Source organism: Geosmithia morbida, assembly GCF_012550715.1.
Source record: "Geosmithia morbida isolate 1262 chromosome Unknown scaffold_6, whole genome shotgun sequence".
NCBI classification, from domain to species: domain Eukaryota; kingdom Fungi; phylum Ascomycota; class Sordariomycetes; order Hypocreales; family Bionectriaceae; genus Geosmithia; species Geosmithia morbida.
Window position 1 is genome coordinate 863409 of NW_023336193.1, and position 10614 is coordinate 874022.

At 56.9% G+C, this 10614-nt stretch overlaps 5 protein-coding genes across 5 annotated transcripts; 3 read left to right on the forward strand and 2 right to left on the reverse strand.

Moving 5' to 3' along the window:
* Nucleotides 1-668: 668 nt before the first annotated feature.
* On the forward strand, nt 669-2588 carry GMORB2_6729 (uncharacterized protein; the record flags this gene model as incomplete). The annotated part of the gene is made up of 2 exons (XM_035468697.1): nt 669-1108; nt 1388-2588. The coding sequence occupies 2 exons, from the start codon at nt 669-671 to the stop codon at nt 2586-2588; spliced, it is 1641 nt and encodes a 546-aa protein (XP_035321831.1).
* Nucleotides 2589-3431: 843 nt separating this feature from the next.
* Nucleotides 3432-4010, reverse strand: GMORB2_6730 (NADH dehydrogenase (ubiquinone) 1 beta subcomplex subunit 3; the record flags this gene model as incomplete). The annotated part of the gene is made up of 3 exons (XM_035468698.1): nt 3432-3603; nt 3765-3872; nt 3997-4010. The coding sequence occupies 3 exons, from the start codon at nt 4008-4010 to the stop codon at nt 3432-3434; spliced, it is 294 nt and encodes a 97-aa protein (XP_035321832.1).
* A 91-nt stretch (nt 4011-4101) lies between these two features.
* Nucleotides 4102-5152, forward strand: GMORB2_6731 (uncharacterized protein; the record flags this gene model as incomplete). The annotated part of the gene is made up of 2 exons (XM_035468699.1): nt 4102-4147; nt 4983-5152. The coding sequence occupies 2 exons, from the start codon at nt 4102-4104 to the stop codon at nt 5150-5152; spliced, it is 216 nt and encodes a 71-aa protein (XP_035321833.1).
* Nucleotides 5153-5180: 28 nt separating this feature from the next.
* Nucleotides 5181-6772, forward strand: GMORB2_6732 (CCR4-NOT transcription complex subunit 7/8; the record flags this gene model as incomplete). The annotated part of the gene is made up of 2 exons (XM_035468700.1): nt 5181-5627; nt 5699-6772. The coding sequence occupies 2 exons, from the start codon at nt 5181-5183 to the stop codon at nt 6770-6772; spliced, it is 1521 nt and encodes a 506-aa protein (XP_035321834.1).
* A 1171-nt stretch (nt 6773-7943) lies between these two features.
* GMORB2_6733 (macrophage erythroblast attacher) lies at nt 7944-9267 on the reverse strand (the record flags this gene model as incomplete). Its single annotated transcript, XM_035468701.1, has 2 exons — nt 7944-9179; nt 9217-9267. The coding sequence occupies 2 exons, from the start codon at nt 9265-9267 to the stop codon at nt 7944-7946; spliced, it is 1287 nt and encodes a 428-aa protein (XP_035321835.1).
* Nucleotides 9268-10614: the final 1347 nt, after the last annotated feature.

Below are 10614 nucleotides of genomic sequence, written 5' to 3' on the forward strand. Positions count from 1 at the left end.
CCGTATTGCCTTGGAAACCCTCTCATCCCCACTCTGCAGCAGCATTCCTCTGGGTCTCCTCCCCACGAGAGTAACGGGTAATACACGCTGAAAGAGTATTACATATTATTACCAGCCTCCCCAGAAAGAAGCCTTGTCTCTAACTCTTTCGTCTCCCTCTTTTTCCTTCTCTCTCTCTCTCTTTTTTTTTTTTCGTGTGTGTATGTGTGTGTGCATCTTCTTGTCTTCTTCCCCCTCCCTCCCTCTTCATCTCGGGCGCGAGACATTTTCCACATAACACCCGAGATCACGGCAAGAGGCAGCAAGTGAAAGAGAGGAGAGAGCCCACCCTTTTACTGTTATTTAATACATATACTCCCCTCCCCCCTTTTCCTGCCAAAACACCTCACGATAATCACATCGGACCAACCAGTCTACGAGTACGAGTGGAGAGATCAGAGCAACCACTCTTCTTCTTCGAACCCATTCGGCGAAACGAAACAGCCGAGCCGGAAGGACGACAAGGTCGTTTCAGAAAAGAGAGAGAGGGGGAGAGAGAGTGTGTGTGCGTGTGTGCCTCTCTCCATCGAGCTCCGGCCTTTTTGGGGGGTCCCGCATGAGAGAGCATTGAAATTGTATCCTGGGATCCGGTATCCACCACCAACCTTGGTCAAGGCGGCCGTAGCAGGATGACCCCGGACGCCTCATCATCCCCTATACAGGGGTCTGCGCCGTCTTGCAACGTCAGCAGCAGCACCGCTGCTCTGCACCGCCCGAGGTTGTCGACGCCGCCCAGGCTATCATTTCTGAGCGGTAATACGTGTACGGGTCCCGCTAGCAATGCCGCTGCCAGCACGAGTCTCTCTGCTGGGAACAGCAGTGACAGGAGGAGGAGCCACATTGCCGAGCCGTCACCGAGCTCTCACCCCAACACGAACAACATGAACAACGGCAACAGCGAGAACAACGGCACCAGCGACAGCAACAGCAACAGCAACGACACCACACCGAGACCTCAGTCGCCACCACGCAAGACGGCCTTCGACCACGACGACCTGTCGCACCCCACCCACGGCGGCCGAGACGAGGACAGCACCCACGACTCCACAGACCACCACTACCACCAGCAGTCAACCCCCGGCACTCCCCCAGCCTTTAGGGGCATCATAGACTTTGCCAACAGCCAGATTGGACGCACCGCGATGGCATATACGGGGGATAGGAGGAAGATGACTCGTCGGAGCGACGCGTCTCTCCAGCAGCAACGACGACAACAACAACAACAACAACAACCGTCATCATCACTACCACCTCCCCAACAGCAGCAGCAGCAGCAGCAGCAGCACCGAGCAGCACCGAGCGAGACGTCGTCTGCCACGCCGAGAAACTCCCCCGTCCCACCGGGCAGCTCGCGGTTCGCCACGTTCGCGTCGAGCATGTTCAGGGGATTAGGCGCGTCGGGGTCGTCGGCGCGGCCGCCCGCGGGCGGGAGCCCCACGTCGACGCCGCAGGACGACGAGCTGCTGAGCATGGACATCGAGGCCGCCATCTACCGCGACGGCGACGCCTTCTCCCCGGCGGCGTACAAGAACCTGCAGCAGACGGCGTCGGGCCTGCTCGGCCGGTTCCAGGCGGCCTACCAGCAGCGCACGGCCGAGTGCCACGAGCTCCGGGCCGAGCGGGGCGTGCACCAGGACGAGAGGGACGAGGCCGACACGCGCATGCAGCACCTCCGCATGCAGCTCGAGGACATGGCGCGCAAGGCGGCCGAGCAGGAGGCCATGGTGCTGTCGCTGGCCGACGAACTCGAGCGCGAGAAGAGGATGCGCGCCGACGAGAGGCACAAGATGCTCAGCATCAGCCGGCTGAACGCTCAAGCTCAAGCCCAAGCCCAGGCCCACGCTCACGTGCCGCCCTCGGAGTCCCCGACGACGGCGGCGATGACGACGGCGACGACGACGACGACGTCTTCGTCAGCATCGGTCTCGGTGTCCGAGGACCTGGGCGCAGAGGAGGACCAGAGGCGCCGCCAGCGTCGCAGCGCGGGGAGCAGCAGCGGCTGCAGCAGCAGCAGCAGCACCCGCAACAGCGGCGTGCCGTCCGGCGCCGAACGCTCGGACCTGGTCTTCGACACGGACGAGGAGAGCATCGTCGAGGGCGCGAGCCTCTTCTCCCGCTCGCGCAGCCCCACCATCGCCACCACGCTCACCGATATGGGCCCGCCCCCGCCGCCCCATGCCCCCGCTCATCACTCGACCCCGACCCCGGCGGAATCGCCGTCCCTGCCTCAGCTGAAGATGCGGCCTGCCGTCGAGGCCGTCGCCGCACCACCTCGCGCCTCACCGGTACGTGCCTCACCCCAGCCGCAGCAGATGGGCGCCTTCCAGAAGCTGTTCAAGGGCATATCTGGGGATCCGCAGCAGCCGCAGCACCAGCAGCAGACGCAGACCGTCTCGTCGTGCCGGAACTGTCAGGGCCAGGAGGCCAGTGTGGCCTGGGATACGGTCAACCTCCTCAAGGATGAGAACAAGGGCTTGAAGATCAGGGTGAGTGATCTCGAGGCGGCGGTTGAGGGTGCTCTCGATGCTGTCATCGGGATTGGCATCTAGGGTGGGAGATTGCTCCGTGTATATCTTTTTCTTCTTCTTTTGTATGCATGGCAATGCTTCTAGGGGGGATTCTTCTTCTTCTTCTTCAACTTCTTCATTCTTCTTCTCCTTCTTTCTTCTTCTTCTTCTTCTTCTTCTTCTTCAACCTCTTCATTCTCCTTCTCTCTTCTTTCTTCTTCTTCAGCCTCTTTTATATGCATGACGAATATGGCGTTGGGAGGGTCTCTTCTTCAGACAGGGCTTCTTTCAAGACAAGGCAAAGCCGGTATCAGAATGGACTCACGTGTGGGGTTTCTTTCATTGTTGTTATCCCATCATTATTCCTTCTATTCTCTATTCTTGTCTCGTTCTTCTGATTTCTTCTTCTCACATGTTCAGCTCTGTGATACCTGATGATGATACGGCGAATATCTACTCTCAACATCTTCTATAACTGATCTCTGCACGGAAATGCTGTTCGCGCGCAAGGACTGATCAGGTTATCGGTTATTCCCGCTGCCTATAATATAATAAACATACGTTTACTGCACTCGTGGCACCGCACCGGACTGGACTGCCTGCATCTCATCACGCGCATCATTGGAGCAACTTTGGGTTTATCAGGACCGATTTTCGATTTGCTGTCAATGACAAGGGGGAAATAGAGAGGGAGAGGGAGAGAAAAGGCTCTCGTCCTCTCTCATCGGTGAGTGGCCCAGCAAGACGACGAGACAGGATAAAGATGTGTACACCTCCCTCCCGCGCATGCCATCTGCCAAGCCTCCACCGCTGCTCCCCCCCGCACACTCTCTCTCCGCACACTCTCTCTCCGCACACTCTCTCTCCGCACAGGAGAGCTCCCTCTCAGTGGTGAGCCTCGTCGTGGTGAGCCTCGTCGTGGTGGTGCTCGTCCTCGAGGAAGAAGTACTCGTAGGCGCAGTATCCGGAGAAGGCGACGGTCGCCGTGCCCAGGCCAGGCAGGCCGCCCTTGAATCGGTTCCACCTGGTAAAGGGGCCCTCGTAGCGCCAGGCCTCACTGATGCATTTCGGGGGAGAGAGAGGTCAGCTCATGCGGATGGATATAGATGCATACATGTATGTATGTGTGTGTGCGTGTGCGTGTGTGCGTGTGTGTGTGTGTGTGTGTGTGTGTGTGCATGTCTGAGCAGATATTCTCATCTTGGAAAGGTAACGTACGTGCGCTCCCAGGGATCGTATCGCGGCTGGCCGGTAGCAGCCTTGAATTCTCGCATGTTGAAGCCGGTAATGCTCGGCCTAGGCCCACCGTGGGCGGCTCGCAGCATCCTGTATGGGGGAGAGCAATGGTCAGCAGAACGCGGGACTCTGGATAGCATACAACATCCACGCGACACAAGAGGGGGAGGGATCTGAGAACCGGGGGAGCATGGATGGGAACGTTTTCAATCACCTCGTGGCAAACATGGTGGGCAGATTTTTATCGTACGAATTCCTTCTTCTTGTTGTTGTTGTTGTTGTTTTCTTCTTCTTTGCAGACGACGATTATGAAAGCATCATGGTCGGGAAGACAGACCAACCTAACCCTCCCTCCCTCCTTGGGGGTGGGTCTGGGTCTGGGTCTGGGTCTGGGTCTGGGTCTGGGGGAGGAGAGAGAGAGAGAGGAGCCATTGGCCTGGCCCGAGTCGGGGGGGGACAGACGGAAAAAGGAAAAAATATTCTTCCGTGACCTTCCGACGACCACGTCTTGACGCACGGACCACGTCACTGATTCCTTCCCCCATTGCGTCGATAATCCAATCTTTAGGCCTTGCAGCGTCTACGGGCCTTTCATCATTCTATGGCTGAGAAAGTCGAGTCGAACAGCATCCCTCCTTGACTTCTTTTTTTTTCCCCCTGCCCCTCCCACAACCTCTTCTTCTTCTTCTTCCTCTACCTTTGCCTGGTAACTTCCCCCTCTGTCTCCCTCTTCGATTTATCTCAATTCCCTAGCTTGACGACAACGAGAAAAACACCGCTGTCTTTTCGGCCCTCACCAACAAAAAAACAAAAAAAAGAAGAAAAGGGAAAAATTCGAGCTTGGCTTTCATCGTCTGTACTCTCCTCTCTTTCCCTTGCTACATATATCCCTACCCCTACCCCTACCTTACCCCCCCCCCCCACCACGACTACCGCACACAGCACACCAACACCAACACACACACACACACATACACACCCAAGATCACAAACGACAGACGGTGCCACGTCTGATCCTGGTTCTGGAAAAATCGTTACTGACTCGATGAATAGCTCTCTACATCTGCCCTACAGCAGCATCATCATCATCATCATCAACAACAACAACAACAACAACAGCAGCAGCAGCAAACAGTGCAACTCGCGTTAGAAAGCGGCCCAACTTCGATAACCGGCCACGAGTGCTCTCCCGGGCGGCAGAAGTCTCTCGTCGAAAGGAGTCAGGTCTGCTAGGCATCTGCGGTTCGCTCACAGCTCAGCTGTCAGAACAAGACCGATCATATCATCACCAGCGGAACCCCTCGGACTCCCCCCTCCCCCAACCGGGTGCCGCACAGCCGACCACCGACGCAGTCGATAGCCGGCCCTGAGCCAACGACAGATTCACACGCAGACTCCATGCCGCCGCAGTTGAGGGGATTTGGCGCTGGGGCGCCGTTCCCCCAACCCGGCTTCGCCTCCCACGCCCAACCTCAAGGCGGTCCCATGGGCGCCAGCCAGTACCTCAACGCAAGCGCCCAGATGGGCCCCTTCTCGGGTGCCAATGCCAACACCTTCAGCGTCGCCGGGCTCGGCGGTCCGGCTGCCGGCTTCCCCGATACCGGATTCGGGAGCCAGAGTGCTCGGATGGGCTTCACACACGGTCCGGCGGCAGCAGCGGCCGTCGCCGCCGCCATGGCCCCGCCCCCTCACCACAGCGCCCAGCTCCACCACGCCCTGGCAGAGCACCAGCCCCTGAGGCAGCAGGGAAACAGGGGGAGGATACGCGAGGTCTGGAAGCACAACCTTCAAGAGGAGATGGCCGTGCTCCGAGATCTCGTGGACAGGTATCCTTATATTGCTATGGTTAGTCGGAGCCTACCGTGTGGACGGAGACGTGTGACATGCAGGCTAATACCGAGACCCGAACCGCCAAGGACACCGAGTTTCCCGGCGTCGTCTCGAGACCGATGGGAGCCTTCCGCGGCAAGAGCGACTACCACTACCAATGTCTCCGCACGAACGTCGACATGCTCAAGGTCATCCAGATCGGCCTGACGCTCTTCAACGAGGACGGCGAGACCCCGCCCGCCCGCCCGCAGTCGGCCGCCGACGCGGAGATCGGTATCGGGCGCCGGCAGGGAAGCCAGCCGTTCCCCTGCTCGTGGCAGTTCAACTTCAACTTCTCCCTCAAGGACGACATGTACAATGAGAAGTCGATCGAGTCGCTGCAGCAGGCTGGCATCGACTTCAACATGCTGGAGCGCGACGGCATCGACCCCCACGAGTTTGCGGCGCTGCTGATCCCGTCCGGTCTGGTGTGCTTCGACGATGTCAAGTGGATCTCGTTCCACGGCGGCTACGACTTCGGCTACCTGACCAAGCTGCTCATCTGCACGCCGCTGCCCAACGACGAGGTCGACTTCGACCACAAGATGAAGCTCTACTTCCCCAGCACCTACGACGTCAAGCACCTGATGAAGCACGCCATCAAGCTGCACAACTCGGGCCTCCTGTCGCCGAGCGACCCGATGACGGTGGAGATACTGCAAAAGTTCGAGCACAAGTCGGGCCTGGAGAACATTGCCGAGACCCTCAAGGTCAAGCGCGTCGGTGCCGCCCACCAGGCCGGATCCGACTCGCTCCTCACCGGCAAGGTCTTCTTCCAGATGCGCGACAAGATCTTCAACGGCGACATCCCGGATGACCACGTCGGCAAGGTGTGGGGTCTCGGCGTCCCGGACTCTGGACTCATCATGGCGTCCATGATGGCTACCGGCGGCGGCGGCGGCGGCGGCGGCGGCGGCAGCGGTGTCGACTCGTCCCACGGCCAGGTCAACGGTAACGGACCCCAGGCACCCAGCACGCCCAACACCAGCACCGTCGGTCTGTCGACGACGCCGGCAGCCCAGAGCCACAACACAAACGGCCTGTCCCACATGGGACCCATGACTCCCGGCGGCGGCGGCGGCGTCTTTGGCAGCTTTGCCTTTACCGGCAACAACCGATAGGGTACGGGACCAGCATGTCACTACCGGACGTAGTCTGATCAGCGTCAGTGCACATCGGTGCGAGCCAGTGCAAAGCCGCCGCTGCAACTGCTACTGCAAGTCACTGCAACTGCCGAGACGATTATCGAGACAGTTTCCTCTTGCATCTCTCTCTCTCTCTCTCTTTTCTTCTTTCTTTTCCATCTTTTATATGGCATCCTTCCTTTTTGAGATACACCCCCTTCTGAATCTCGTACTTTTGTGATACGACACAAGGATTGTTAGTATCAAGGGTATCGGAAAAAAAAGGGAAGTATAAAGGACTGAGAGAATCATATGAAAAAAAAAATTCTGGAGAAGAGTTTTTTTCTTCTTTTCTTTTCAAAAAAAAAAAAAATTCCCCCCCCATCATTACAAGGACTAGCGGACAGGAGGGTGAGGGAGGGTTGAGGGAAGGGGATAAAGGAATGGGAACATGACAAATGGAGTCTTTGAAAAAACAAACCTCTTCTTCTCTTTCTTGGGAAAGAATTTTTTAAAGTACTTTGGTACTAGTATACAGGGGAGTTTTGCGCTTTATCTGCACAACTGTTTTCTTTTCTTTTTCCTTGGGTTCTTTTTTTTTTCCACATTTTTATTCAAGTTGGGAAAGATGAGGATGGATAATGGCCGTATCTTTTTTTTTGCCTTTTGGTGCGTCTTTGCTACTACTGCCTTTACATGACCATTCTACCGGTTCTTTGTACATTAGATGACAATGGTTTACCATCATTCAAAAAAAAAAACGTTTCTTTTCTCTCCCTAATGATGTGTGAATGAATAATGAGTGTAAAGTTTTGAATGTAATTTCATCCCCATTTCCATTTTCCCATTTCCAATTTTTTTCTAAGGGGGAGGAAGAAGAGAAAAAAAGAAAAAAGGAAAAAAAAAAGCGTTAATGTCGAGTGTGGTGTGGGCTTTGATTTCATTCAAGTCATCCCTTTGCAACGCCGGAAGAAGAACGCCGGAGGAAAAAAGAAATAGAGGAGACAAGTGCTAAGGAAAATAAAAAGGAAAAGAAAAGGATAGATGAAGAATAAGAAAACGAGAATAAAGAAAAAGGGGGAAAGCTGAGGGTGAAAGAAGAAGGAGGAGGAGGAGGAAGAAAAGGGAGGGAAGAAAAGGGAAAGAGAAGAAGAAAAAAAAGAGTAAATCATGTTATATAGACCTTCTTTAGCTCATCAAGACGGACAAGAGAGCCATTAGCAGAATCCTTGACCCATCCATGAGCCACACCGGCCTTTGTGGCCTCGTCGATGAGGAGCTGCCTGCTCCTGGTGCGGCCACTGGGCAGCAGGACGAGGTCGGACAGAACGTGACTCTTGGTGTGGTGAGCGTAGGGTACGTGGGCGGCCAGGTCGTTGAGCTCGACGGAGCAGATTGGGCAGATGCCACGAGAGGAGGGGGAGGAGGAGGAGGAAGAGGAGGCGTCGACGCCCGCTGAGACCGAGGCGGACGGGGTGCCGGCGGGGGGGTGGTCGGTGCAAGGGGCGTGGCAGGCCGGGGTCTTGAGGGCGGACAGGCCGCTGGACAGGGCGATGTGGAGGAGGGGGGTGTCCGGGAGGGAGAGGAGGGCGTTGTGGGTGCGGGTGAAGCTGTCGGCGAGGTCCCGCCAGCGGGGACGGTAGAGGTCCTCGTAGAGGGAGGCGGCCGGGGTGCCGGGGGGCACGGCGAGGAGGCCGCAGGCCCTCTGGACCTGGCGGGGGTGGTGGAGGCGGTGGGGCACGAGGTGCTTCCTGGCGTGGGCCATGGCCTCGGCGAGGCTGGAGCGGCGGACGAGCTCGATGAACTGCTGGAGCCGGAGGGTGAACTCGAGGTCGCTGTCCATCTTGCGGAGCTCCTTCTTGTTGTCGGCGCACCAGGCCAGGGCCTTGGCGACGGAGCCGGCGCGCAGGTCGTCGACGATGCGGCCCATGCGCTCAAACGTGTCGGCGTCGACCAGCGGCTCCATGGACCGCTCCGACGCGAGCTGGCGCGCGCTGGCGTAGTAGCCCTTGCGGAGCATGTAGTCGGTCAGCAGCCGGTCCAGGCGCAGCCGGTTCCACGACTCGTACCCGACGTCGTCGACGGACCGGTGCGAGTACAGCCGGTCGAGGTGGGCCACCCGCGCCTCGGCCTGGTCGTGGAGCCGGGACTCCTCCTCGGCGTACAGCACCAGCTTTCGCTTCACCCCGCGCATCCGCACCAGCATGGCGTCCAGGCTGCGCAGGACCTGGCTGAGCGGGGCCAGGCCCGACGTCTCCCGCAGCAGCGTCTTGAGCGCGGTCGTGTCCTTTTCGATGGCGAAGTGCGCGGAGCGGAAGTTCTTGCGGAGCAGCTCGTTGGGCAGTCGGAGCAGAGGTTGTTCCTGGGGCGGGCGGAGGTCCTCGTGGTCAGCACCGGGACCGGGCTTGGAGAGGAGGGTGGCTGTGGCTGATGCTACATACCAGGAGGACATGTTCCGAGTGTCTGATGGCCGAGAGCTCGTGGTCCGCCATGATTGCGGGTAGGATGGGTGTGCGCGTGTGTCGTCTGCGACGGCTGGAGAGGCTTCCTCGGGGGCAGCTTATCTTGACCTGGGACAGAGCCACGATCGAGAACGTGGGTCTTGGACGGAACGACGAGTATGATGTGGGGGATACGATGGTGGATGGGCATCGTCATGGCTCCAAGTTTGCTGGGGGGGAGTAATAGCGGGTGGCATGTAATACGGATATAGGGGAGGTTATCGGATGTAGTACTGTTGGATATCGGACTGATTTCGGTGTGGTTCTACGGAGTATCGCGATCTTTCCTCTTCCTCTTTCTTCTTCTTTCTCTGGTCTAGAAAGCGTGGGGGGATGCTTGCACGGTATCGATTCATCATCGGCACGGGTTATTACTTGATCTCGTACTGATCGGTGAAGACAAGAAGACCAGAAGAGCTCGTCGGAGCTACCAACGACATGATTGCGTGCCTCGTACCTGTATAGCCAGTCAGGTCAGACCGTAATGCATGTTCGGTTAGGAATATGACCAGCATCATCTCATCCTAGCAGCACCCGGAACAGCTTCTCAGGGTATCATCAGGTACTCATAAGGAGCACTTGCATGGCAAGCCATCAACTGCGAAGTACGAGTACATGCGCGCATGAACCGCCTCTGATTGGCGGTCATGTTTATTATTAGAGCCTACATGTATGCCTAAGGCAGATGGATGTGTGTGTGAAGCAACAAGGGGAGGAGGGGGGGGGTCCGTTTGTCAGTACAGTTGTCTCCCAGCTCACGGGTTGGTAACAATGTCATTATTTTATTGTAAAATGTAAATTTTTTTACTATTTTTTTTTTTTCCACCTGATAGAGTAAGACTGATAGTAGTATTGACACTCCAAATTGCGTGAAGAAATAAAGAATGAAAAAGAAGAAAAAAAGTCATGCCCTTTACTTGCTTGACCTTGGGTGATTATTATTATTTACGATACGTACTGCTGCTGCATTGTGATGAGAATGACCAATGAAGTGTGGCACACCAGCAGCTGCCACACCTCCACTCGAACGCAAGCCACACACATTCTTCTCCTCCTCCTTGCTGGGAGAGATGGGAAAGAGCACTGAACGGCCAGCGGGGGCGTCAGCCTGTCAGGACGTATCCAGTTGATTACTACACCAAACTGCGTGAATGCTCCCTCCCTTGATCGCGCCTTCGGTTTAGACGCAGCTACTGATAAATCCCCCCCCCCCCCGCTCCTTCTTTCTCTCGTCTCACGTGTTCACTCTCTCCTCATCCACCCCGTGACCTGTTCGACCTGTCGCCCGCAACCGAAGACGCCCAACAAGAGTGTTAATCGGGGTCGACTTACAGTGAG